This window comes from Fringilla coelebs (genome assembly GCF_963513975.1).
Source record: "Fringilla coelebs genome assembly, chromosome: 4".
NCBI classification, from domain to species: Eukaryota; Metazoa; Chordata; class Aves; order Passeriformes; family Fringillidae; genus Fringilla; species Fringilla coelebs.
Window position 1 is genome coordinate 3,297,225 of NC_140032.1, and position 27,969 is coordinate 3,325,193.

Below are 27,969 nucleotides of genomic sequence, written 5' to 3' on the forward strand. Positions count from 1 at the left end.
CTGTGCTGAGGGACTCTGATCACACATCCAAGAGGGAGTTAAATTACTCAGCTGATAAATAGACCGTGGGGTACCGGGGAGGTTGAGCTGATTTAAAGAAAAATCATTGTAGATTATCTGAGCATGGAGAAATGGCTGACAGAGTTTGGCACACACATTATTTGAAAATTTGGTTATTTCAGCTTTTCAGCACCAATGTGGTGAATATTGCTCCTGGGTAACAAATGTGGGAGCTACTCTGCAGAGTGGCAAGGATGTGTGCAGACTCAGAGACACTGAGCACCGAAGTTTCTGAGTGCTGAAGGACTTTAAAGTGGAGCTGAGAATCTTTTGTCACTTGAAAAATTTAATTTTACTAAAAATTTTAATCAGACATCAGCGAACAGCGTGACTCAATGATGACTTCCTGCAAATTCATGTCAAAGAGAGAAAAAAAGAAGTCAAAATGTTTGGATACTTTCAGAAGAAAACAGATCACTTGTTCTTTCCACTTTGATGGCTCAATTTGAAATGTCTCTGAATTTTAATAAACTCCAATTTACTCTGAAATTGAAACAATACATTGCTCTTCAATTGAAAGTTATTTTATTTTTCATGGGAGTTTTACTTTCATTTAAAGCGTGTATCAAAATAATTTTCAGTTGGTCCTGAATTCTTTCCCCTAATTTTGTCTTATGAAATAAATAAAACCCATTCTACTTTACCACTCACAACCTTCTTTTTTAGCAGAGTTGGCTACAGCATGTTTCAGCTTGTGGATTTACAGTGAAATTTCCTGATTTCTGCAAGTTTCAGACCTGTCTCCTGAGCTGCAAAATCCAAGATCAGAAGTTTCTGTTCCCTTCTCGACAGCATTGAACGATTCCCAGATTTGAATAGGAAATTGCCATTAATGAAGGGGAGGGAGGGGAAATCAGAGGCAGCATATTTTGTAGTCATAAAATAAATGAACTTTTGCTGTGTTTATATTATATGTATAATATGGCAGGAAGTAAAGATCAAAAGCTGTGTTTATAGAGGACTTGGCCAGTTGTGTGCTCGGAGGAAGCAAATGGGTTCGTGGGAGGCACCCAAAGAATGAAGTTTGGATTTTTAGCTGGTGGAAATCAGTGTGCCTCCTTTGACTTGTCTGATTTACATCAGCAGAGAAGCTGGCACAAGGGTCTCAAGGCAGAACAGATATGGTAAAACAAAACAAAATTAATTTTTCCTACTGAAATGTATTTGCCTGAGGCTCCTTCTCTATTTCAAAGTACTGGGAGTAACTCAGAGGAACAGGATCCTGATTTCCAGCTTCATTAGCTGGGAGGCTGTCAGGTGGTTGGATCTAGACAATCTCTGAAGTCCCTTCCATCCCAAATCATTCATCATTTTGTGATTTTAAGGTGTAAAGCTGCAAATGAGGTTGAGAGCTGGTTCCTGCCCTGGTTGGCCAAGGAAGGGAATACCAGAATGGGGCTGCTCAGAGGGCTCAGACTTCAAGGACAGGCACCTCCCTGAGCCCCACAATTCCCACACTGTTTATTTGCAGGTTACACCACCTCCCCTCCATTCCCCCCAGTACACCTGACCACTGAAAGGGAAACTGAGGCATGGCCAAATGGGATAATTCACCCCTGGTCTTGCAGGGAGAGGAGTTCAGAGCAGCCTTACTGCTCCCTGCCTGAGTTATACCATCAACTGCAATGCTCCCACAGGGTGAAAATTCCTCACAGCAATGATTTCACCCTGTGGAGAGCTGAGCCAAACCCCCCAAACACCCCCCTCACCCACAGGAGACCCTGGAGAGGCACCAGACAGCAGCATGGTGACAGCAGACACACGCAGCCCTGATTCACCACTCCAGGGACACCTCAGCTCTCCAGGCACCATCAATCCCAGGGGATCATCCCACTGGAGAATGTCCCACAGCCCTGGGCTCCAGCTGTGCCTGGGGACACAGCCCAGGGAAACAGCCCCAGTGCTGGAGGGAGCTCAAAACCTCAGCAGGTCAAAATGTGTCCTGCAGTCACGATGCTGTTCCCACTGACTTGAGAGCAGCCCCGAGCAAGAGGATTTGAAAAACCCTGAGAAAAAGTGCAGCCCCAGCTGTGATGAATGCTCCTCTGGCTGCAGGGTTGGTGGGACACAAGTCCCCCACGGGCTGTGGGACACGTGGGTCCCAGCTGGCAGATGGAATGACAGACCTCCCTGCTTTGCTGAGATCTGTGCAAAGGCTGATGCTGATACTCAGGAATTATTTTGATCTCGTTTTTTTCCAGCTCCAGGTTTAGCTGCAGCATTCCAGAGGGTTAATAGGGTCCCCTGAGCTGGGTGCCTGCTGTCAGGATGAGGAGCACTGGCTTCCCTGCACATCCTGGGTCCCTGGTGCTGGAAGGGGACATTCACACCCATCCCTGGTGGGCTCTGTGCCTGCTCAGCCTCCCCTGCACACAGGGGGGAGCATCCTTTTCACAACCAACTTGCCAAAACTTTAGAGCACAGCACGAGAGACAGCCCTAAATGAGCACACGGGCACTACAGCAGGGCCACAGCTCCTGGGGGTGGTGGATCAGTCCTGGAAAACCACAAGGGATCTTCACCCACCACCCTTATGGATCATACCCGGTCCTGCTCCAGGTCCCTGCACAACAACAGCAACCTGGGAAGTCAAGATTTGTGCTTCAGGCTCTGACACACTGCTTGGAGGGAAAAAAACCTCACTCATCTCCAGCAGAGGTGGGAGCCCTGGACCCACAGGGGCATATCCAGGTGCAGTTCCCAAACTGGGAGAATGAGAAGATAGCAAAACTGTTTGTGGAGACCACTGTGCCATAGAAACAGCCTGTTTGAAACAGAGCTGCTTCCTCCTTAGCCTAAAGTTTGTTAGTTAAAATGCTGAATGCAGAATGAATTAATTAAAGCAATTATTATTTATAGCTGCTATTTTATTCATTTGCTATCTACTCTGATTGATTATATGACTTTGCTTAATAAATATTGAATAAATGTTAATTAATTGAATTAATTCATGGCTGGTTTATTCACCTATCAGTCACCTATCCCTCATTTCTATGCATGAGTTGTGTCCTGAAAAGTTTGTCCCAAGTTGCAGGTCCCCAGGGGCTCAGCCCCAGGCAGAGGAGCTGGGATGGGGTCACTTACCAAAGGGCAGGATGAAGAAGAAGGGGAACCAGCAGAGGATGAAAACACCCACGACGATGGCGAGAGTCTTGGCTGCTTTTTTCTCCCGGGAGAACTTGAGGAGCCTCACGGAGAGGGAGCTCCTGAAGTTGTGCCCCTTGCTCCGGGTGCTGGAGAGAGGCTCCTCCAGCACGCTGCGGCAGTGGATGCGCAGCACCACCTCCATGGACTTGTTCCTCTCCTTCTTGACCCCTGCCTCCAGGCTCCGGGTGGTCCGCCTGGCCACCACGTAAATCCTGAAGTACATCACCAGGATGACCATGAGGGGCAGGTAGAAGGAGAAGAGGGAGGAGAAGAGGGCATAGCCCGGCTCCTCCGTGATGCTGCAGATGCTCTCGTCCGGCGGCGGCGGCTCCTTCCAGCCCAGCAGCGGCCCGATGGAGATGACCATGGAGGAGAGCCAGACCACCACGAGGATCACCCCCGCCTTCCTCTCGGTCATGATGGTGGGGTACTTGAGGGAGTACTTGACGCCGATGTACCTGTCCACGGAGATGATGCACAGGCTCATGATGGAGGCAGAGCAGCAGAGCACGTCCACCGCTGCCCAGATGTTGCAGAAGATGCGCCCGAACACCCAGAAGCCCAACACCTCCAGGGTGGCCGAGAAGGGCAGCACGGTGGTGCTGAGCAGCAGGTCGGCGATGGCCAGGTTGACGATGAAGTAGTTGGTGACAGTCTGCAGGTGCCGGTTGCAAGCCACCGAGAGGATGACCAGGATGTTCCCCACGATGGCCGAGAGGATGAAGACGGCCAGGAACACCCCGACTCCCACCGCCTGCACATCCAAGGCGAAAGTCAGCGTGGTGCCGTTGCCCTCGGGGGTCTCCTCCCCTTGCAGCCCCCAGGACCGGTTGGCAGCGCTCTGGCTGCCTTGTCCCGTCCGGTTCCCACTCAAGCTGCCATTGCTCAGCTCGGGGAAAGTCATTGTAGAGAAAGTCCGGGCTCCATTGAGGGCGAGGAGAAAGCGGTGCCGAGGCGCAGCTCCCCCGGCATGATCCCCGGCTGGCAGCCCCCGCCAAGACGCGCTCCGCACCTCGCTCCCCCGGCCGGGGTGGAGGGATGGAGGGGGAGAGAGGGATGGAGGGATGGAACGAGAGAGAGAGAAGGAGGGAGGGCAGGACGCGCTGCCCGTCGCCCCCCGTCCGCTTCACGCCGTCCGCCCGCGCTGCCCCCCGTCCCCGCTGTCCCCGCTGTCCCCGCTGTCCCCGCCGCTCAGCCCCGGGGGGGCAGCGCGGTCAGAGCCCCCCCGCCGCCCTGGCATGCTCCGGGGGCTGCGCTGGGCACGGCCGGCAGCGCCCGGCGGCTCCGCGGCTCCGCGCTCGGACCGGGAGCGGCGGGAGGGGCCGGACGGGCCGGGGGCGGGCGGGAGCCCCGCGCGTCAGGTGCCGCCGGGGGAGGAGGGGGAGGAGGAGGAGGAGGAGGCGGCAGTGCTGCTTTGCAGGACGAGGCGAGCCCCGGGGCAGAGTGAAATCGGCAGCAGAGCAGGAGGGGAGAGGAGAGATGATGGAGGGGTCCAGGCGAGATGATGATGGAGGGGGTCCAGGCGAGATGATGATGGAGGGGTCCAGGCGAGATGATGATGGAGGGGGTCCAGGCGAGATGATGATGGGGGGGGTCCAGGCGAGATGATGATGGAGGGGGTTCAGGCACACTCTGGGAGGAGGCAGCCCCAGAAGGGTCTCGCAGCACTGGGGTGCAGCCCCTGGAGGAGCACTCAGAATTGGGGTTTAGTCCCCCGGAGGAGTCACTCAGAACTGAGGTGCAGCCCCAGGAGGAGCACTCAGAACTGGGGTGCAGCCCCGGCAAGATCACTCAGAACTAGGGTTTAGTTCCCAGGAGGAGTCACTCAGAACTGAGGTGCAGCCCCAAGAGGATCACTCAGAACTGGGATTTAACCCCCAGGAAGATCACTCAGTACCGGGGTACAGTCCCAGGAGGAGCACTCAGCGCTGGGATTTAACCCCCAGCAGGATCACTCAGAGTTGGGGTACAGTCCCAGGAGGAGCACTCAGCGCTGGGATTTAACCCCCAGCAGGATCACTCAGAGTTGGGGTACAGTCCCAGGAGGAGCGCTCAGCGCTGGGGTTTAACCCCCAGCAGGATCACTCAGAACTGGGGTACAGTCCCAGGAGGAGCGCTCAGCGCTGGGGTTTAGCCCCCAGCAGGATCACTCAGTACCGGGGGCAGTCCCGGGGGTGCAGCGCTCCCGCCCGTCACCGCCGGAGGGCAGCAGAGCGCAGGGTTTGCCCGGCGGGTCCCGGGGCTGCGGGGACAGAGCGGGGACAGAGCGGGGACAGAGAGGGGACAGCAAAGGGACAGAGAGGGGACAGAGAGGGGACAGCGAGGGGACAGAGAGGGGACAGAGTGGGGACAGCGAGGGGACAGCAAAGGGACAGAGAGGGGACAGCAAGGGGACAGAAAAGGGACAGCAAAGGGACAGCAAGGGGACAGAGTAGGGACAGCAAGGGGACAGAGTAGGGACAGCAAGTGGACAGAGCGGGGACAGCGCCATCCCACTGGAGAGCGCCCTGCGGCACCCTCGGGACCGCATCCCAGCAGGAGGACGCCCTGCCAGTCTAACGTGCCCCTCTCCCAGCGTCTCACCACAAGGACCTCCTGTATGGCTGGCGTGTCCCTGCCAGCCTCAACATCCTGCCAGGAGGATGCCGTGCACAGCTGTCCTGTTTCCCCCAGCCCCAGCACCCCACCAGGAAAATGCCCTGCCAGTGTGACAGGTCACCCCCAGCCCCAGCACCCCAGCAGAAGGATGCCCTGCCAGGTTTCCTTTGTGCTCCTGCATCCAGCATCCCTCCCATGCCAAGCCCTGTTCTCCCAGTCCTGACCCCTCAGGCATCCTGCTCGAGGTGCAGGCATCCATCCATGAGCTCCTTCCCAAAGCAGAAGGGACAGTCAGGGTCTTGCATTTGGGGACAGCTCCCTGCCATGGCTGAACCCTGCAGCAAAGCTTGGACACAGCAGCTTGTGACTATAACATATAACATATAGGAACATATTTCTGGCTAATTTAAACAGGACTGGGGTTTTTTCCCACTGATAAAAGCAGATCCTGTTTACACTGGTTTCCTCCCAGTGACCTGCCTCCATACATTGTGATGGGGACTGACCCTGCTGGTGAACAGGGGCTCTCCCTCAGCTTCTTTCTACTGTACACAGGAAATATTTCCTTGGAGTGTGTTTATCCGTGATTTTTCAACTTTTTTTTTCCTTAAAAAAATAGTTGTTTTAGAGGGCAGGCCAAGTGGACAGTTGGGATGATTTAACTGGTGCTGTCAGAGCATGGGAGATCTGGAGATTCACTGGGTATGAGTGGACAAAAAATATTACAGCTTATTTATTCCTTTATTTCCCTCGATAATCATTGCAGGAAATGACACATTTTTGATTTTCTTCATTTCTTTCATGCACTTTTTTTCTTCCTTAAGATTTCACCCAACTTCCTTGAGCTGGGTTTTTGGCCCTGCTGAGAAGAAGAAAACTTGAAAATACAAGAAAATAGGAACAAATACTGCAGAAGGAAAGTGTTCATAAGGGTGGTTTTGCTTAAAATAACCAATCCAACAAACACTTTAAAGCCTTTTTAATGTTATTTTTTAAAAAAGCCCAAACACTCAACACTGGAGGTCAAATTAATTTTCCTTCTGTTTTGATGAAAACATGTCAGCCACCAAAATGAAGGATTGTTTCTTACTGGGATGCTAAACTCAGCATGGGAAGATCTCATCCATGGAATTCCGTAGCCCTGTCTTTGCAGCAACACAGATTGCTGTGGAGATATATTTATCTCATCTAATCTATCCAGTGACACCCAGAGATAAAGAAAACATGTGCCTCTCTCCAAAGTGAGGCCTTGAGTGAAGCTTCTCATGTACAGCAGGATTTTAAGCACGTAGGAAGAAGAGATGGGATGAAGGTTTTGAATCTGCCCTGATCCTGCCTGTTGGGACCTTGGGTGCTGAGAATTTCAGACTTTCTGTGCTGCCAGGCTCTGACCCCCAGGAGAACACTGCACTGACCTGAGGCTGTGGAGAAGCTTCCAGAATGGAATGATGGAACTGGGATTGTGGGTGTGGAGTTTGGATAGAAATGTGTAATATCACAGGCTGGGAAACTTAGAGTTTAAGGGTTTAGAGTATTGTAATAGATATAAAGCAAGATGGAGGTTTTAGGGTGGAGGCTGGTCCTTCTTCTTCACCTTCTCCTCCATGGGTTTGGGTGGTTTTGTGTCATTGGATAAAAAAAGTCCATGCTACGGGCCATGGGTGGTTGGTTATTGGGTTAAGAGTAAAAATAATTTAGGTGTCCTTTCTTAATTGGACAGTTTATCCTTAACAGGCCTTGTAGAGAGAGAGATACAGCTCCATTTTTAGCTCGTTAGTGAAGTGCTGCAGAACTCAGGGTTTGTGAGACTGTGGCATAGATAAGGACTAACAAACATCTGAGTCCCAACAAGAAACGCCATCTCACACATTTCATCCTGACCGTGGTGAAAAAGAAGCAAAAGAATCCTCACCTGCCCTCCCTGGGGGAGCTCTCCTCCTCTCCTGAAGTCTCCAAACACAAAACTTGTCCCTGTTGCTGAGAGGCTGGAGCTGGCATGGACTGCAGGGATTGAATGGGGTGCAAGGATGGGATGGGAGAGAGGAAGGGGCAATTTTTGGGGGTGGTGAGAGCCTGGGGGCTGCCACTTCTGCCCCAAGCACACAGAAAACCCTGGAGGTTGCTCTGATGCCTTTGCCCTCCCCACCAGGGCAGGGAGAGGTCACATCCTGTGCTGTCACTGTCAGCTAAAGCACATCAGAGCTCACTGCCACCCTGTCACCTCCTTGCTTTTTTCACCTGTTTCTCTCCAAATCAGGGCCATTATGGTTAATTTAAACTAATGTGGAACAAGTTTGTGTTGATGCCCTTAAACCCAAATAAAAGTGTTGGGGTAGGTCTGCATGGAGGAATTTGAAGTAAACACATACAGAGGTGTGTGAACACCTAGGATCTTCCCTCTTGATGCTTTTTATCCCTTTCCTCCCTCTTTTTTCACCCTTTTGGGGCAGAGGTTATCCTGGGATTGAGGCTGTGCCATTTGGTGATGTGAACAGGGCTCTTTAGACAGATAAAAAGACAGACACACACCTGATGAACAGTGTTTGTCACACTGCAATTGTATGTTATGCCCAAATCTTGGAAAGGAAAGGCAATTTTTTGGTTCAAAGCACCAGAGCTTAAAGGATTTTGATCAACATTTGCAAACACTCTGTGGTTTATACCAAGGAGAGTGGGTGGAAGGTGTCCCTGCCCATGGCAGGGGGTTGGAAATAAATGATCTTTAAGGTCCTTTCCAACCCAAACCATGATTCTGTGACTCTACCCTTGCTCTGCAAAGGAAGATTATCCATGGTGCATCTGCCTGCAGATCTCCTGGATCCAGAGCTGGGAGAAATGGATCCAGCTCACAGTCAATGCAGATTCATAACGTTCATAATATTTAAGGCAAATTAACAAGATTTAAGTGTTTGTAAAGATGGGTTTGAGTTACCTTGAGCAGGGCATCCAAAATTCCTCTGGAAAGCCAGGATCAATCTTCACTGCTGGTCCCTCTGAGGTCCTGTCCAGCTCTGCTGGCTCCTGTGCTGCTCCAGGTCTTCAAACATAATAAAAATGAGCTTAAAGTGACTGCAAGGGATGGTTCAAACCTGTTCTGCTGCACCTTTTGTTTCCAAACATGGGGGCTCTGGAGGAATTGGAGATCTGGACAATAACTGGGAGATGAAATGGGCAAAACCTGGGCTGGGCAATTGCTGCAGAGTGTTAGAAATGTGGGAATTTTGATTTTAATTGTGAATGAGGGGTGGGGTGTGTGTGTGAATTTTCCACCTTTCTTGGTGCTGTGATGTTATTCTCTTTCAACCTAAATGATTCTAAGAAGTTATTTTGACTTTGTTGGGGTGAATTCTTCTTGTTGATGTAAATGAAGTTTTTGTGATGAATGCATGTTTTGTTATTATTTTTGTATTCTTGCAATTTTATTTAAATCTAGGAAAAAACAGGCTATGCTGTGAATGTTTATGGCTTAATAAATGAGGCGGGAAGGAGAAGAAAATAGCTTTTATTAATTGAATGATAAAGGTGGGGGAGAAGAAACTCTGAGCATCCTCTAATGATATCTACCTAAACCTGCTCAGATATGGATGACAGTTCCCTTTCCCTTTGCCTTCCTGCTCCCACACCCCATCCCAGCCACTATCACATCTTACTACATTTACTGTCTTTGCCCAGTTTTCTCCTCTTCATGTGAATGGGGCTGCTCTGGGTATGGTTTGGTTTTTAAATGTTCGCTCCCCTACTCAAGTGCTGGGATCCCAGAGCACACAATGGAGATCTGGGCTACAAGCCCCTTTCCTGAAGATGGATTTGTCTTTTCCAAACCCCCCCTTCATGGTGGCTTTCTCCTCCTTAAGTGGAGGTTGGAGGTTGTCCTCCTGCTTGGAAGGTTTCTGGTCTAGTCTAAACTTTCTTTGCTCCTTGCCAGCTGATGCAGAGAGCAATTTATTACCTTGCTCTTACAGGTTTTCAATTTAATTTTGGAGCAACTGAATAGTGAAAAAAAAAGGGAAAAATAGTCACAGAATGGTTTGGGTTGGAAGGGACATCAAAGACCATCTCTTACCCCCTGCCATGGGCAGGGACACCTTCCACTAGCCCAGGTTGCTCCAAGCCCTGTCCAACCTGGCCTGGAACATTTCCAGGCATCCAGGGGCAGCCACAGCTGCTCTGGGCACCCTGTGCCAGGGCTCAGCACCCTCACAGGGAAGAATTTCTTCCCACTATCCCATCCATCCCTGCCCTCTGGCAGTGGGAAGCCATTCCCTATGTCCTGTCCCTCCATCTCCTGTTCAAATTCCCTCTCCAGCTCCCTTGGAGCCCCTTGAGGTACTTGTAGGGGCTCTAAGCCTCTCCAGTCTGAACAATCCCAAATCTTTCAGGCTGTTTCCATAGCAGGGGTGCTCCAGCCCTTGGAGAATCTCTGTGGGCTCCTTTGGACCCCCAGTAGCACATCCACATCTTTCCTGTGCAGAGGAACCCAGAGCTGGACGCAGCAGTGCAGGTGGGGTCTCACTGCCCTCCCCTGGGGAAAAGAATTACCAAACTCATGAACTCCTCTCTGACCATGCTCTTAGTGCAGGGAAGGTGATGTGGCAGGTCCCTGCTGTGATTTACAGTGAACTCTCTGAGAACCAGAAATTGTTTTGGCTTCCTGGACACAAGAGCTGACACGGCAAGTGGAGGAGGGAGGCTGAGGCAAATTGGAGCCCCTCCAAACTCCAAAAAAAATAAAAGGGGATGAAGGAGGTGGCAAAGCACCTTTCAGGGCATAAAGTGAGGTGGTAAAGCACCTTCCTGTACCAGGAATGGTGTGGCCAGCAGGAGCAGGGAGGTCATTCTTCCCTGATGCTCAGCGCTGGTGAGGCCACACCTGGAGTGCTGTGTCCAGTTCTGGCCCCTCAGTTTGGGAAGGACTTTGAGATCCTGGAGGGTGTCCAGAGGAGGCAGCGAGGCTGGAGAGGGGCTGGGAACACAAACCCTGTGAGGAACCCCTGAGGGAGCTGGGGGTGCTCAGCCTGGAGAAAAGGAGACTCAGGGGTGCCCTTATCACTCTTATCACAGCTTCTGAAAGGTGCCTGTGCTCAGCTGGGCTGGGCTCTTTCTGCAGGAACTGACAGAACCAGAGCACACAGCCTCGAGCTGCACCGAGGGAAATACAAGTTGGATATATTAGGAAAAGGTTTTTCACAGAAAGTGTGATAAAGTTCTGGAATGGCTGCCCATGGAGGTGGTGGAGTCACCATCCCTAGGTGTGTTTATAAAAAGACTGGGTGTTGTGGCATTCACATTTTCTGAAATATCCCTTCACCCAGGATTTTTCTCCTGGGAAGCTGAGAAGCCTCAGAGAAAAATGGAAACAATTCTTATCTCATTTGCTTCTGCTATGTTGTGCTCATGTGGAATGTGTTTGGAGATTGTTCACCCACAGGTGATTGTTCCATTGCATTCTGCTGGGAGTTGTTTTCACTCTTTGGCCAATCAGGGCCAAGCTGTGTCAGGACTCTGAAGAGAGTCAGGAGTTTTCATTATTATCCTTTTAGTCTTCTGTAAGTATCCTTTCTGTATTCTTTAGTATAGTATAGTTTAGCATTCTTTAATACAATATAGTATCATAAAGTAATAAATTAGCCTTCTGAACACATGGAGTCAGATTCACCATTCCTCCCTTCTTCTGGGGGGAACCAAAATACAAGATGGTGTGGCACTGGGTGCCAGGGTTTAGTTGAGGTGTTGGGGCTGGGTTGGACTTGATGATCTTGAAGGTCTCTTCAAACCTGGTCATTCTGTGATTCCAGACCACCAGCCATGAGTGCCTATGGACACACAGGGAATTTGGGCATCCAGGAGGTGCAGGCCTCCACCCCACATCTCCTCCCCAGCCTGATCCAGTGGGCAGGAGCCAAGGAGAGAGGCTGGAGCTGCAGTGTGGAAGAGCTCTGAGTGCCATGCTGCTGTCTGGGAGGCCATGGCAGGTGGGATGGGTGGATAGAACAAGCAGATAAGTGTGGTTTATAGGGCTGGTGGGACATGTTTGTTATTTCAGTGGGAATGTTGATGTGTTCAAAATGAAGCATTCCTCAGGGATTTTCTTTTTTTTTTTTGCCTTTTGCTCTGTTAAAAGCCATATAATAAAACACTCCAATACCAGGCAGAGCATTTTAGATCCACATTGCAAAACACTTTTATTTTTTTCAGGGAAAAATGAGCAAAACATAAGGCAAATTACTTCAGAATTAGTGGAAGAATTAGCAATTAGCAGAAAATGGCTAATGACGGTGTAAAAAAAGCAGTCGCTGATGTATAGAATGAAATAAATAACAGCATAAGAGATAAATCACAGCAGAACCAAATATATAAATAAAAATGCTACAAAAGGTCAAAATTGCAACAAAGAATTGCTCTGTTATCGCACAAAAATATTTCTGTTGGCAGTTTTATTTCTTTGCGAAATTTCACTTCACCGAAATGTCAGCGTTTATTTGCCATTACTGTATATTTTCCTACCAGTTAGAAATCCAGGCCATCAACTGCTTCAAATGGCAGGTATGGAATGATCCCTGAACCAAACCCCTCTGATTTGTCATGGTCTGCCTCTCATGGTGGATTCTTTGGCTCATAAATAAAAGCCTGAGAAACATTTTTTGGAAAGTGTTTCCAAAAACATTTTGAAGTCCAATCTAGGACTTAATAGAATCAGAGAATATCCTGAGCTGGAAGGGACACACAAGGATCATTCAGTTCAACCCCTGTTCCTGCACAGACACCCCAACAATCCCACCCTGGGCTTCCCTGGGAGTGGTGTCCAAACTCTCCTAGAGCTCTGGCAGCCTCGGGGCTGTGCCCATTCCCTGGGGAGCCTGGGCAGTGCCAGCACCCTCTGTGGGAAGAATATTTTCCTAAAATCCAACCTAAACCTTCCCTGGAACAGCCCAGCTGTTCCCTTGGTTGCTGGCACTGACATAGTGGTTTTGGTTTGAACAGACAGGTGTCTGCTAAGGAAGGCAGGAGCCTCCCTTGAAATGGAAAATGTAAACCCCTGCCTCTGAATTATTATAGTTTTTAAAATTAAGAGGCTCTCAGGCAAAGATATGGAATAGGAATAGCAATTGTTTATTAGAAAAATTAAAAATACAAATTCAATAGTACAAAAAAAAAAACCAAAAAAACAAAAAAACAAAAAGAAAACAAACCACTGCCAGAGTCAGAGCAGTCCCTGTCCCCTGTGTGTCAGGGTGGGGGCACAGCCCCATCCCATGGGGGCTCAGCCCTCCTGCAGTGCCAGCTGTGGCTCTGCTGCAACAGGATCCTGCACAAGGGGGGAGTTTTCCTCTGCAGCTCCAGGGCTGCTGGAGATGGGCCTGCTCTCCCTCTGGGAATGCAGGGCAGGAAAAAGCTGCTCCTCTGGGAATGCAGTGGGCAAAGGCTGCTGTGCTGTTCCAACCCTCAGATTGTATCCAGGTAGGAATGCTTGGCTCCTCCCCTGGGCAGAGCATCTCCCCGTGGGATGATGGAATTTGATCAGCCATGCAGGGACACTCACTGGCCATGAACAGAAGATAATTAATAATTAATGGCCCATGAACAGCAGAGATCTCTTGGAGGGAGGATGGGTTGTGGGAGAGATAAAGAAAAAACTGCCCAGTGAACAGAAGATAACTGCCTGACCTCTGACAGATGGAGATAGAATACCCCCAAACCATATCTTAGAATCCAGGACACACAGAGAGCAGAGATCAGAGCTGCCCCTGGGGAGCACATCCCGATGAGTCTCCCCTCAGTCTCATGTTTTCCAGGCTAAGCCAAGCAAGGGACCTGAGCCACTCCTCATATGGCCCTTCCAGACCCTTCACTATCTTCACAGCCTGTTGGTTCCTTGAGGTTGGGATTGAAGGTATTTGAGATGGTAGTTTATGTTTGGATTTAGGTGTTCATTATTTTTTATTAGTGAAACAGCTTCACAACTATGATTTTGGCAGCTTTTCATTAGCAAGGTACAAAATGGCTAACTATCTCTTGTTACAAGGTCTTTTAAGACTAAACTATCTAATTAAGAAAGGACACAGATTATTTTCTCTTTCAACCTGATAACTGAACCTTAGAAGCCCACAATGCAGAATTTTCTGTCCAATTACAAAACATCACTGAAACCCATGAAGAAGAAGGAAGAAGAAGGTACAGAAGAACGACTTGCCTCTGCCCTAAAACTTCTATCTCGCTTCATATTTATTTCTATATTCTCTAAGTTTTCTACCTTGTGAAATTACACACTTTTAACCAACTACACACTTGTAATCTTAGTGCTATTAATCAGTTTTGGAAGTCTTCTCCACAGCCTCAGGTTAAATGCAGGGGTTTTTTTTGTGCATCTGTGCCTTTCAGCACAGAAAGTTTAAAATTTTCAGTATCTAGGATTCCAACATCAGCCCTCTTTTGGACACTTCTAATAGCTTTATATCCTTCTTGTATAACCCACGAAGAAATTGTCATGCCATGGTTCCATTCTGTTAGTCATAAGATAACCAAAAACTTGAAAAATGGTTGATTGTGCCACCAGCTGATCTCTCGGGTTCCCTAGCTGCTCAGAGTGACCCCAAAATGAGTCACAAAGTTTCTTTTCCCAGCTGGGCAGTCGAAGAAGGAGTCAGAACTTTTCAGTTCTCATTCTCAAGGTTGTTTATTGTATCTTATCTATAAAATTCTTTCTCCTGTCCAGCCAAGGTGCGCTCAGCAGGACAGACAGAGGCACTCTGCCTGCCCCCAGGGCGGTGTTATATTTTTATACTAAAAACTACGTGTACAATATTTACAATTACTTTCCAATACCTGTCACCTATGTTAGACAGTGAGTTTCTACTCTAAACCAATCCAAAAGTGCCAACATCACCCAGAAGATGGAGGCCAAGAAGAAGAAGGAGAAAGACAGGACATGCTCAGATTCCTCCATCTTGCCCCCTGAACCCCCATGCTAAAAACCCCAAAAAAATCTATTTTTCACCTTGTGACAAATTCACTGTCATTGTACTTAAACTTTTGTGGCTTGTAATTCTTCATATAAGGTTGTAATTGTTTTTTCCAAGGGCTGAATCAAAGGCACAGGGGTCTTGGTCTCTGTGCCAAGGTCTCTGAGCCCCTTGGGCAGAGGCTTGAGCCCTCCAGGGCAGCCAGAGGAATTTCCTGGGTTCTGACACTGATCTTTTGGGGACAGGGAGTTGGGTAGAGAAATGGAGGTGATGGGAGGAGAGGCAGATTTGCAAAGAGGATCCTGAGTGTTTGGCTTGAGGACTTGCCTTTAGCCATCAGGAGCAGGGGACACTTGCAGGACATCAGGGTGATGCTGGGGGGCCAAGGGGTTGCTCTGTTGGCAGAGGTGGGGCAAAAAGGTGACCACGAGTTTTAGTCTAGGCCAGGAGGGTGCTTTAGAAACAAGACCATGATCTTGATTCTGACAAAACCCAACAGACTTAAGCTTTTTTGCAATTCTCTTTTTATGACGCATAAAGATAAATAAATATGTACTATTTCTATAAGTTCAAGTTCCATTGTAATTTTTCCCAGGAGCTTGTTTGCTTTCTTAAGGGAGCACAGGGAGCTTGCAGGCATCCACACTTCAATTTAACACAAGTAAGTAATAGCAAATATTAAAACATGGCACAAAAATGAGAGGCACAGGCTCAGACTAAAATTAGACTCCAAACTAAAAGGTGGTGCTCCTCAATTTTGCCTTCAGTTGGAATTAACTAGAGTTACTCTGGGAGCTATCTTGTGACAGACTAAAAAGGTCTGGGTTCAGTGCGTGTGAGGCTTTGGGTTGTTTTTTACAAGCCACTTAAAGCACTAAAGGATGAGGAATAAATTTCAGACTCGTTTATTTCTATGGCATTAAGGAAGTTGCCCTGACTGTGCTCCTCACCTCATGTCCACCTCGGGTTAGGAGTCAATAAAATGTGTGCTTGATGACCTGAGGGCAAGGACACATGGCAGGGGTACAGCCATGCCACAAGGCTGGCTCCCTCTGAAAACTTCACCTTGCACTGATGTTTTCAGCCACCAGCTTTGTGTGTCTCCTGTTTCCTGGTGGTGATTTCTCTGTTTCCTTTTCAAAGCAAAGTTTGGACTGAGCTCAGCCATCCCTCTGCATCAGAAATCTTCAGGGCCTCTTTGGCTTTATGACATGGGCAGTGAGGGGTTGAGAGTTACATCTCTTCTGTGATGCCTGGCTTTTTTCTTCTGATCAAATGGAATCCATTGCAAAGTGGAATCCTGTGGCAGCACTGACAGCAGCAGGAGAACATCTTATCCCTGTTTCAGCACCTTGTTGATCAGCTCAGCCTCCCCTGATGTTCCCATGGAAGTCAGAAATGCATTTCTGGTTCTTTTCTTACTTGAACCCTCATGTTCTGCAAATCTCCCTATTAATCCAACAAGAAATGTCCCCCTGAGTGATGTTAATGTTGCTTAGTCTGGGAATATTATTTCCAACAAAGAGATTGCACCTGAGTAAATATCCAGATTTGAGATGTATTTGAATAATGTCTCTAGCTGCTGGTCTGAATATTGAATCTGCTGCAACACACAGAGCTAAAAGAATAATCAATTTAGCAAGAGGCACAGCAATGGCCATGTGAAGGCATTAGCCAGATGTTTGTTTTTAGCAGGGCACATGTGGGATTGCCTTGTTCTCTTTCCCCTGGCTCTCAAGTAACTGCAGGGCTGCATTTCAGCTTTAGAAGCCAGAAGGACACAACAGATTTGTCCTGGCCAGTAAAAGCAAAACCAAATTACTGAGAGCTCTCTGGTCTGGAGGTGAACAGGTCAGAGAATCACAGAATCACAGAACTCACAGAACCACAAGGTTGGAAGAGACCTTCAAGTTCATAGAGTCCAACCCAGCCCCAACACCTCAACTCAACCCTGGCACCCAGTGCCACATCCAGGCTTTGTTAAACACACCCAGGGATGGGGACTCCACCACCTCCCTGGGCAGCCATTCCAGAACTTTATCACTCTTTCTGTGAAAAACTTTTTCCTGATATCCAGCCTGTATTTCCCTTGGTGCAGCTCGAGGCTGTGTGCTCTGGGTCTGTCAGTGCTGCCTGGAGACAGAGCCCAGCCCCAGCTGAGCACAGGCACCTTTCAGGAGCTGTGCAGAGTGATAAGGTCACCTCTGAGTCCCCTTTTCTCCAGCTGAGCACCCCCAGCTCCCTCAGTCATTCCTCACAGGGTTTGTGTTCCCAGCCCCTTACGAGACATTTGCCTAAAGAATGACTTATTGCAATGGCTCTGGCATTTGGATGGCAGCATCAGTTTCTAATTAGCTGTTCCCAAGTGATCCTGGGCTGCTCTGTCCTTGCAGCCCATGAACTTGGCCTTCCAGGGCAGGGCTCTCTGCTGGCCAGAGGAGAACAGGCAGTGGAGAGAGAAAAACGTACCTGGAGCTCCAGAGCTTGGACGAGCAGCTGCTTTGGGAGCCAGGGGCTGTATGTGGATGTATTTTCCAGGTGGGTGCCCATCCAAGGATGCAGCAAGGCTTGCAAAGAGTAAATGAGATGCCTTGAGTCAGACTTGCCAGTGTGAGGATGGCTGTCCAGGTGGGGAAGGTTACGGAGCTGCCGCTTCCAAATTTCTTCACTGGTGGTTTTGCATTTTGGTACAAGTCCTGTTCCTGCAAATGGGGTTTGGGAATCGTCCCTGTGGTTCCCAAATCCCATGGAAGTGCAGCAGCCTTACCAATGGCTGCTGAGGAGGGGATATGGTCACCTCCTCCTCTTTTTTGCTGCTCCAAGGGGCCTTGGGCAGCACTGTTGGGTGAACTTTTAAACCCAAAGTTGAAACTTTTCAAGCAACCACACAGTAATTGTAGCATACACTTTATTTTCTGACTTGCCAGGTAGATCCAAACCCCAAAAGTGGGATCAGATCTCCCACTGGTGAGGAAGTCACCTCATTTACAGAGTGTGCCTTTCAAATTACACATTCTACATGGACGGGAGGGGGTTGGAAAAAAATTTCAGAAATATTTTGCATATTTTCCCACAGTTAAAAACAAAGAAACCAAGGTATTAACCAAGATCCTTCAGGGAAAGGAGCCAAATTTTCTGTCTCTACATTTAGATTTCCTGGGCTGCCATGGTCCCTGTAGAGCCAGGCTCAGTTGCCCCTCAAGGCTGCAGGTTGTGAAGTCTGGGAGAGCTGAACTTTGTTCTGAGGATATTTTGACAACACCAATGTGCAAAGAGCCACCATTTACAGAGACCATTTTTGCCTGGGGGTATCCCATGTACCTCCTTCTTTTTCCTTTTCAAGTATTTCCTTGGAAGTCATAGAGGTTTGGATTGGAAGGGACCTTAAAAATAATTTCAGGACATTTGGTAGGTCATGATTTCTTCTGGTGATTAATCCATAGGGTTTCTCAAGAGAGATGTAGGTCAGGAGTGAACTCCCAGAATGACCTATTGAAATGAATCCTGGTCTTGGTGAGCAGGGATCTTGAGATCTAACGAGTCAATCAGACAAAAGATGTAACTCCCAAAGACTCATGGAAAATGATTTGGAGAAGACAATGAATTATCTGCTGAATCAGGTCAAAGAATCAGTCATCATTAAAAATATCATAATTATTTTTGGTAGGACTAGAATAAAAATATACAGAGAGGAAAAGAATTAAAATACATTTCTGGAAAAGTGTGTGCTATTAGCAGCTTGACAGCCAGTGGGAGAAAATGGTACAGATTAGAGGCAGAAATCTGGGAATTGAGGCAGAGGGAAATTAGTAAGAATACACTGAAAAACAGTAGGAACTCGACACATTTTTTCCCAGCTTCTGGATTGGAGCAGCAGCTGATTTCCACAGTGCAGGAGTGAGCAGGGAAGTGCAATAATCTGATACAGATGTCCCAGCAGTGAGTGAATCCTTGGTTTTGACAGCAGTTCTCTGGAATTCAGGAAATTACTGTGGTTAGATGCTAATGCTTTTTCCTGCTTTGCTTTGCTTCCAGGATGAGGGAAAACAAAACATGAAAAATGAACACAGATGTTATGGAAAGCTGAGAGGCTGGTCATGGAGTTTGTTTTTCCCTCCTGATGTTTGAAGCCGTGTTTCCTGGAGAAAGTGTGAGGAGCAAATGTTTGCCTTAAGTTCTATTTGTTTATGGAGAACATAACAGCCAATTCCTAGAGCCAACACAGACCAGAATTCAGGTCCTCACCATCCAGGAATGCTTCCTCATTCCAGATAATTCCATGTATTGGGGTTACATTAGCAGGGTGCTGATGGATCAGGAGAGAGGGTGAACGTGAGCAAAATTAGCATGAGTTATTAGCTTGTTGAATCCTAGGAAAAGAATTTGTTTAGGAGAACTCTTGAACTCAGTTGTGTATTTTCAGCACAACAATATATGAAAATCTCTTTGTAGAACAGTGGCCAACCTCTGATCACTTCTTATTTTATGAAACAGTTGGGTGCAGCACTGTACTAGTGAGAAATTCTGGATTTTCCTGCACAGTGGACACATTTTGACAGTGATGGCTGTGGCACAGCTGCCAAATTGTGATTATCTAAGGTTGGATATTCTTTTGGCTGCAGATTAGCTGTTTAAGCAAAATTCAGCCAAAATTGCCAAGAAATGCATTAAAGGAGAGCAGAAGGGCTGGTGAGGATACCAAAGACAGAGATAAATGGCAGGAGAAGTTGTGGATGATCCATCCTTGGAAGTGTTCTAGGCCAGGCTGGGCCTTGGAGGAACCTGGTCTAGTGGAAGGTTTCCCTGCACATGGCAGGGATATGGACTGAAATGTTCTTTAAGGATCACTCCAAACCAAACTTTTCTATGATTTTATGATTCTGTGATATCAACTCTGCCTCCAGCTGCGGGAGGAGAATGCATCTGGATAGTCTGGTGAGAATTTAGGTGTTAAATACTCAGCAGAGGATACAGGTGTGTGAGCAGCTACTTGCTCTGCTCTTAGGTTCTTTCCTAGGCTGTTGCTACTGCCAGAGAAAATTCCCCAGGCATTTTTGTCATCCCAGCAAGGCCACTCTTCATGTTCATACTGGGGAAAGAGGAAAGAGGAGTGTGGCTGTTGCATGGGATGATTCACTAATCTCATACTCTCAGAATTTCCCGTGAAAATGGAATCATGAAATTGTTGGACAAAAACCAGAGATACAACCACCTGCTACAGGCCAAGCAGCAGGACTCAGATAACATTTAGAGCAGAATTCTGATCTCCTGAGCTTCCACCAGGATTGAGAGAATCCCAAGGGTTGGAAAAAGTCTCCAACCTTTGAGCAAATACTGCTTTGCCCACCAACACTGGGTGCCACTGCTCAATTCTCAAACACATCCATGGATGTTGAAAGCAGCCACCACCTCCGTGGGCAGCCTGTCCTACCCTTTCTGGAAGAAATTCTTCCTGAATTTATCCTTTTTTTTATGGTATTGATGCAATGAATTCTAAAAACAGATGGAACTGACAAAGAAGGGACCTGATGGCAAAACTTAGTGCAAAAAACCCCTTCATGTTCATAGTTCAGATAAATGTTTTTGAATAGTTCCACGGGCATTGGTTAATTCTTTAAAAGCAATGGGCTGGATTCATGGAGGAGAAACTAACTGGATTTTTTTTGCAGCAGCAGCTTGAAGAGCTGAAGCTGAATGTGGTGAGAGCAGCGTGATACACCCAGCTGGAGCAATGCCTTCAGGTGTGTCAGGGACTGAAGGAATTATCTCCTGTCACACAGGACACCTACAAATGCCACAGAATCTTGGCTCTACAATAGGTAATTCCATAAATACCTTGGGCTTCTATGAGCCAGCCCAGAGCTCAATAGGGTAAAACAACAAGCACCACGAAAGTCAGCAGTGGAAAAGCAAACACAGACCATTGTGGCACTCCATAAATCAGGAAATTCTGAGCTGAAAGCAATGGTGGATTGAGGGAATGGGCTGGAGGATGTGTCACATTTTCATGTCATGTTCTGGCTCTCCCTGACTCTGTACAAGGCAGGCAATTTTAAAGTCAGGTCCAGGAACATCACCAGTGGAGAGCCCTTCTCAACAAAATGCACATCTTTGGTGCCTCCCTGCCACGTGGTGACGCGTGGAATGAAGGGGTTGTAAAGAAATTCAGAAATATTTTGCATATTTTCCCACAGTTAAAAAGAAACGAAGGTGTTAACCAAGATCCTTCAGGAAAAGAAGCCAAATTTTCTGTTTCTACATTTAGATTTCCTGGGCTGCCATGGTCCCTGTAGAGCCAGGCTCAGTTGCCCCTCAAGGCTGCAGGTTGTGAAGTCTGAGAGAGCTGAACTTTGGAGGATGTTGTCACCTCAGCAGGGCCCTGTTAGGACTGATGTGTGCCACGAACTTGTGCTGCCCCTGCCATGCCCTGATCCACTCCAAAGCACAGTCTGGGACAAGAGTGATGGGCTCAGTAGGTGCCAGGGCTGGCAGGGAGGGAGGTGGCCCTGCCATGGTCCTGGTCCCTCTCCCGACCCCAAGGCAGGCTCAGAGGGTGCTCAGCTCTACAAGCCAGGCTGAAGGAGGGGAGGGGAATCTGGGACTGTCTTCTGGGAAGCAGACTGACAGATCTGTCCCAAGGCTAAGACAAAGGGTCTAAACCTCTTATCTGAAGTCTGCCTTGGTTCTCTTTGCTTTTCTGGCCATAAGCATTGTGTTTTCCCATAATGACTGGTTCAGGATCACCAGACTGGTTAATGACCTGGAATAATTTCATAAGAGATGAACCCGGACTGGGATTCAGCCAAGACACATAAACGGTTCAATTACCTGATTAGGGGATGAGCTTAAGCCAATTTGCAAGCAAAAACAAGGTCTCTGGGATTTAAGTCAGTTCTTATCGTGGTCATCATCTCAGGACAAGAAATGTAAGAGAGATGAATCTCCCTGTGGCTGGCAAAGATTAGAAAATGTGTTGTTTCCTTCTCATATGACATGCTTAATTCCTAAGTATCTGCTGGACAGCTTGGGCGGATTCTTGCACTGCTGACTTTCCCAAAGTCAGCAAAGCAAGGTTATATCCTTCCAAACAATGTGCTCAAAGCAGCGTGCTCCTATTAGGAAAAACTACACAGAGGAGGGATTTGCTTAATTGGAGCTTCTCTCCAGAAACTGGGTTGGCTCCTTGGTGGCAGATGCCAGTGATGGTCATGGAACTGAGATTCCAAAGCAGGACATGCCAGGGTGTGATACAAACTCAGATTACTGGGATGTTCATCCCAATGCTCTTACACAAGCTGACCAGTGCCAGCTTTTTAATTTTGTACATTTGTATTGTATTCTTGCCTCTAAGTCTTGGCAATCACCATGAGTCATTATGGACACCCCACTCAAAGAATATTATTTTAGCTAGATGCATTCAAATCAAGGAGAGGAAAGGAGCATGGCTCACATAAAGCACTCAGAAAACTGCAGGATTTTATCAAAATTCCCAGGCAGTGACTCTTTGCTTAACAAAAACTGGTGGTAAGGCCACAGGGTGCCCAGAGAAGCTGTGTCTGCCCCTGGATCCCTGGAAGTGTCCAAGGCCAGGCTTGGAGCAACCTGGGCTGGTGGAAGATGTCCCTGTGTCCTCCAACCCAAACCTTTCTGTGTTTCTGTGACATTTTCATCAAGTGCCAAAACCATCTTCCAGCTCTCAGTGTGAAATGCAGCATTGGATCAATTTCTGGAAAATTAGCTGAATTAATCACAGGGACACCTCTTGGTAATGAAAGGAATTCTTTGACATGTCTGGAAAGGAAAATCTAGCAGGGTGTGTAACGAACCTGGAAAAGCCTGGATGTTAATAAGCCCTAATTTTTGATGGGCAGCTAAAAAAATAAAACAACCAAACAAATCAAAGGAAAATGATGTTACGACTTTTAATAGGATAGGTAGAAATAGACTGAGAACATGAAGAAAGAGGAGAGTCTGGGTGAGACTAAATCAGCATGGATGAGCCTTAGGAAAAAAGGACAAGATATTGATGATGGTCTTCAGAAAAATGCATTTGCTCAAATGGAAGAAGTTAAGACTCAGAAGGGAACCTTTCAAGCTGAAAAATTGTGGAGAACTGGCAATGCCTTAGGAAATTTCTGTTAAAGGAAGAAATGGAAAACAGCTCAAGGAAGTTGTAGGAAACTTACTTGTCAGAATTAACATTACTGAAAAGAAACAATAAGTCAGACTAAAATGGGAGAAAAGAAAAATTGTATCAAGAAGGTGTTTCAAAGCATCTGGACTTGACACCATTCACCTGTGTGTGTAATTGGAGGTAACTGGAATAATCCACAGAGTTATGGAAATGACTTTTGGGGTGGGGCTGGGGTGGGAAGAGTTACAGGGTGCCCATCTTTGGAAAGAAGAATACAGTGAGACAGCATCATTCCAGTTTTCAGAATAACCTTGATATAAATCCTCAGTTTGTAAGTGTGAAGAAGACAACAGAGGGATAAATAAAAACCAAAACTTTAAAATTTTTTTAAAGATAACCTATGCTGAAGAATTTATTTTTTTTTTTTTGACAAAACAGTAGGCCTAGAGGATTGGAAAAAAAACCCCATAGATATTAGATATGACTTAAAGTCTGGACATTATTTACTAAATAATTTCCTAAGCAATTTTGAGACTTAAAGATTAGATAATTCTGCTTTTTATTGTACTGGAATTTGACTGAAAAATAGCAAAGCATTGATTCTCTGAGAAGTATCAGACCACAGTGATGAATTAAGAAACAAAAGCATAAATCTCCATAGGGCAGGTACCAGTCAGCAATTTTTATTAATGAGTTAGAAATTCTGCAGAATGATCACATTTGCAATCTATATGCACAGGCAGAAGGACAAGACTGAAATCCAAAATTGTCTGGATTGGGAAAGTCATCTGGAAAAAAATAAAATCAAGTTCAATAAGGCCAAATGTAAAATTCCAGCCCCAGAAGGAATAATCAGCTGGGTGATGCAGGGGAATGGATGAGTGACAGCAGCACACGAGGAACATTTGTCAGGAATTCTCATTGCTGTGAAAGAGGAAAGTGCCCTGTAGAGATGGGAATGCACCAGGCTGTAAATAAAAATCAATCAACTTCATAACAACTATTTTTCTCTCTTAAACCATTTTAATATGACATTACACTCTTAAAATGTGTGTAATCATATTGCTGTGAATCTGCTGGGAATTATTTTAATATTTCCACATTCTATGATTTTTCAGGGTTCGGTGCTTTCTTATTACACCTTCTTAAATTTTTAATTTGGATATAAACAAAAAAAGGAGCAAAGAGAGACGATGGGAAGGTTTTCTAATGATATGGTTGATTTTGGCACAGAACTCCTGGTGACTTTGGTCCACAGAAAATTTCTTGTTTGTGATGAGCTCTTCTGTTAATTCAGAAGGAAGATGACAGAGGGCTGTTGATGGTGATACACGACCATGGGTGTATTACCCACGGGATAATACATACCAGTGGATAACACACAAGCAATTTTTGGCTGGTCAGCTGCTCTCCCAAATTCTAGGTGGTGCCACTTTTCTAACAAAGGGGACCACAGACAGCTCCAGGTGGGTGAGGATTTAGAATTTAGGCACTGTGCCACATTCATTTGACCACATTTGTTAGGTCCCAGTCACTCCCCTGGGAATGAGGATGTCTGGCCAACACACTGGTATTGGCTGGGAGGGTTCAACCAGAATTTCATGGAACCATAACTCCAAGCTTTAGGCTGGAAGGAGCCTCCAGAGACCACCCAGTCCAACACCCTGCTCAAAACAGGTTTCACTAGACCAGGCTGTTCAGGGCCATGCCCAGATGGCTCTGGAACAACTCCATGGATAGATAATTGCTTTTATTAACTCTGTTTCCTCAGTGTTTTTTAGAAGGGGTGAAGGGGTGAATATCGAGATAATTTCGATCCTATGATAATCCCCAAAGCAAAAAAATTCAAATTATACAAGCTAAAGATGCTGAAAAGAATGAATTGCATGTGCAAAATAATTAAAGAAAATTTAAAAGAATAAAGATGGGAAGCAAGAAGGAAAGAGTTAATTCCCCTTTTGTGCAGATTTCAATATGTACAGACAAAGAGATAACAGGGTGCTAATGTCCCCAGTCCTTGACTGTTTTGATTGGCACGAGCAGCAGAAGTCAGCTATAGTTAGATCTTGTTCCTACATGTCCAGACAGCTCTGTAAAAACCCAGGAATTTAAGGAGGAGTGAATCCTGCCAGCTCTTACCCAGACATGTGAAACTGCTGAGTCCAGCTCCTCTACCTCAGCGAGGAAAAGTTTTCAAGACCCAGTGCCAGGCAAGTCCCTTAAACAGATATTTCTGTGATCCTTGCTCAGCAGCCTTTCCAAAGTGTATCCGATTCCCAGGCCCTTTGGAAACCTCACCTGGCATTAATTCCATTTGTATTTACAAATGCTGTAAATTCTAGGTGCCACATGGACTGATAGCTGTAAAAAAGGGCTGTTATTTTTCATACTCTATGGTCAGAAATAACGAGTCTGCTCGAGGGCCAGAAAGTATGATTTCCCATTTGGAAGAATTTAAAGAATTAATTGTTTGGCAGAACAAATGTACTTGTAAAATTAAGCGTCAGAACACATTTTGCCCTTTGATTCCCTCTAAAATTCTCAGATAAACCAGCTTAACCCAGATACACAAATCACACACATCAGCTGTCCAGAGGGAAAAAGGAATGCTATGCCTAAAGGAATAAATACTCTGGATTTTAAAGGAGATGAAGCAGCCTGAGTTGTCTGAAATAATTTTTGATCTACAAACAATTTAAAAATATTTTTAACAAATAAATGGGGTTTTTTTTTTACAAGTTTCTCCATGGTTATTGAAAATTTTGTGCCTGGAATTCAGGGAGAGTTGGTCAAGCACCACATACATCCATCCATTTCTAATTCAGGAATCCAGAAAATATAATGAAAACTTGTCAGAACCTGAATTCAGTAAGAATCATTCCTGCTCTCCAGCACTGTGCTGAAGATCACAGCAAAGCACATAAAGAGGGTTTATTTACATACCTATATATATTTATGTATGCATTGAAAAGAAATAAAATATTGATTTGGGTTGATTGATTTGCAATAGATTGCTTCAAGCAATTTTTTTTTTTTTTTTTGAGAAACTCTGAACCAAAAAGGCAGAAGAGGAACTGGAATTCACTGAGATCAGGAACTCTGGCAGCCACATCACATTTTGGGAATACTAAATATTCCCAAGACAAAGAGCAGCTTGTTTCTGGGATGTGTCACCCAGTTTACAGCTGCAGCAGATATATCTATACACAAATGGAGAGGGACTTCTTACAAGAGCATGGAGTGATAGGACAAGGAGGAACGGGTTCAAACTGAAAGAGAGGAGGTTTAGATGGGATCTTGAGAAGGAATTGCTCCCTGTGAGGGTGGGGAGGCCCTGGCACAGGGTGCCCAGAGAAGCTGAGGCTTCCCCTGGAGATGTCCAAGGCCAGGTTGGATGGGGCTTGGAGCAACCTGGCGTAGTGGAAGGTGTCCCTGCTCAGGAGGGTTGGAATTGGATGATCTTTATGGTCCTTTCCAACCAAAACCATTCCATAACCATTTGATTCTGTGATATCTAGGAGTAGATAAAGTCTCCAAACATGGCAGTGCTGATAAAAGCTCTCCCAGGCTGTTTATTTGCTGATGTATCTCTAACCTGGCTCATGCTGCAGGAGGTGACACGCTGCCTTTTGCTTTCACTTATGAAATAATTGCTTGATCTGTGTGGCTCCAGTATGGAAGCACCACAATAATGGCTGTATTTAGACACAGATCAGAGGGTTTTCTCACAGCTCACACTAATCAGAGTGGTTAATAAGGTAGTGATGGATGAATCAGGTGCTAATAGCACCTGCACTGTGATTGTAATTTGGTAATTTGGGATTTTATTTGCATAATCACCCCACGCCAGCCCTGCTGCACTGACAGTGATAGAACTTGCAGCAGCACCAGGAGAAAGCTGATGGAGTTACTGGAGGACCACATTTGTGCTGGGTGAAATGCCTTCCAGACTTGCTGAAAGCCTCAGAACACTGAGTCAGGACACAAAAAAAAGTGAAGCACATTCCTTTGAGGGCTTTCTGCTTTACCCCAGAGTTAGTGTCCCAGATTACCAAGCAATGTGTATTGTATTTACCATCTGTCAGAGATATGGCAGTTGTCTTCTGTTCATTGGGCAGTTTTCTTTATCTCTTCCACAACCAATCCTCCCTCCAGGAGATAGCTACTGTTCATGGGCCATTAATCATTAATTATCTGCTGTTAATGGCCAGTGAGTGTCCCTGCATGGCTGATCAAATTCCATCATCCCATGGGGAGATGCTCTGCCCAGGGGAGGAGCCAAGCATTCCTACCTGGATACAATCTGAGATCCTGGGACACCAGATCAGCCTTTCCACTGGATTTCCCAGAGGAACAGCTGCCTTTTCCACTGGATCTCCAGAGGAAGACTACACCTTACTACAGGATCCCTGCTCCAGCAGAACCACCCCTGACACTCCAGGAGGGCTGCAGCCACATTTCCAATGGGACTGCTGACAACACCCTGACCCACAGGGGGTCAGGTTGAATTCTGACTCTGTCAGGGTTGTTTTGATTTACTGCATTGTTTATTTTTTTTCTTTTATTTTCATCCCTAATAAAAGAATTATCATTCTTGCTTCCATATCTTTGCCTGAGAGCCCCTTAATTTCAAATTTATAACAGTTGGGAGGGAAGGGGTTTACATTTTTCCATTCCAGGGGAGGCTCCTGCCTTCCTTAGCAGACACCTGGCTTTCCAAACCAATACAGTTGGTCATGGGGGACATTTTTAGTTCTGATGGAGATGTTGAGTTTGTAGCCTGCTGAAAAGAGAGTGCAGGGTGGTGGAGAAAGTGGAGTCAAAGAAAAATAAAAGATGATGGTCTGGGTTTCTGTAGTGGCAATGAGTATTTTAAGAACATGAGGAGTTAAAAAAACACTCTGTGAGCATCCAGAGATCTCAGCAGCTCTTAGCTCCTAGAGCTGGATAGAGGGAGACAGGGAAAGGCAGAGGGTATGGAAAATAAACACAAAACAGGATTCTGTGCTAGCATTGGTGTAGATGAAAACATGGGAGGAGGGAGAAGATGAGACCAACTTCTTGTTTGGC

General features: G+C 46.6%; 1 protein-coding gene across 1 annotated transcript in view; it reads right to left on the reverse strand.

Annotated features, from left to right (window-relative positions):
• Positions 1-4,313, reverse strand: part of ADRA1D (adrenoceptor alpha 1D) — a 44,347-nt gene extending 40,034 nt beyond the window's left edge. The window contains exon 1 of the mRNA XM_084204179.1: positions 3,145-4,313. Coding sequence (XP_084060305.1) covers positions 3,145-4,111 — 967 coding nt within the window. The 5' untranslated portion in view covers positions 4,112-4,313. The remainder of the gene's footprint in view (positions 1-3,144) is intronic.
• Between the last annotated feature and the right edge of the window lie 23,656 nt (positions 4,314-27,969).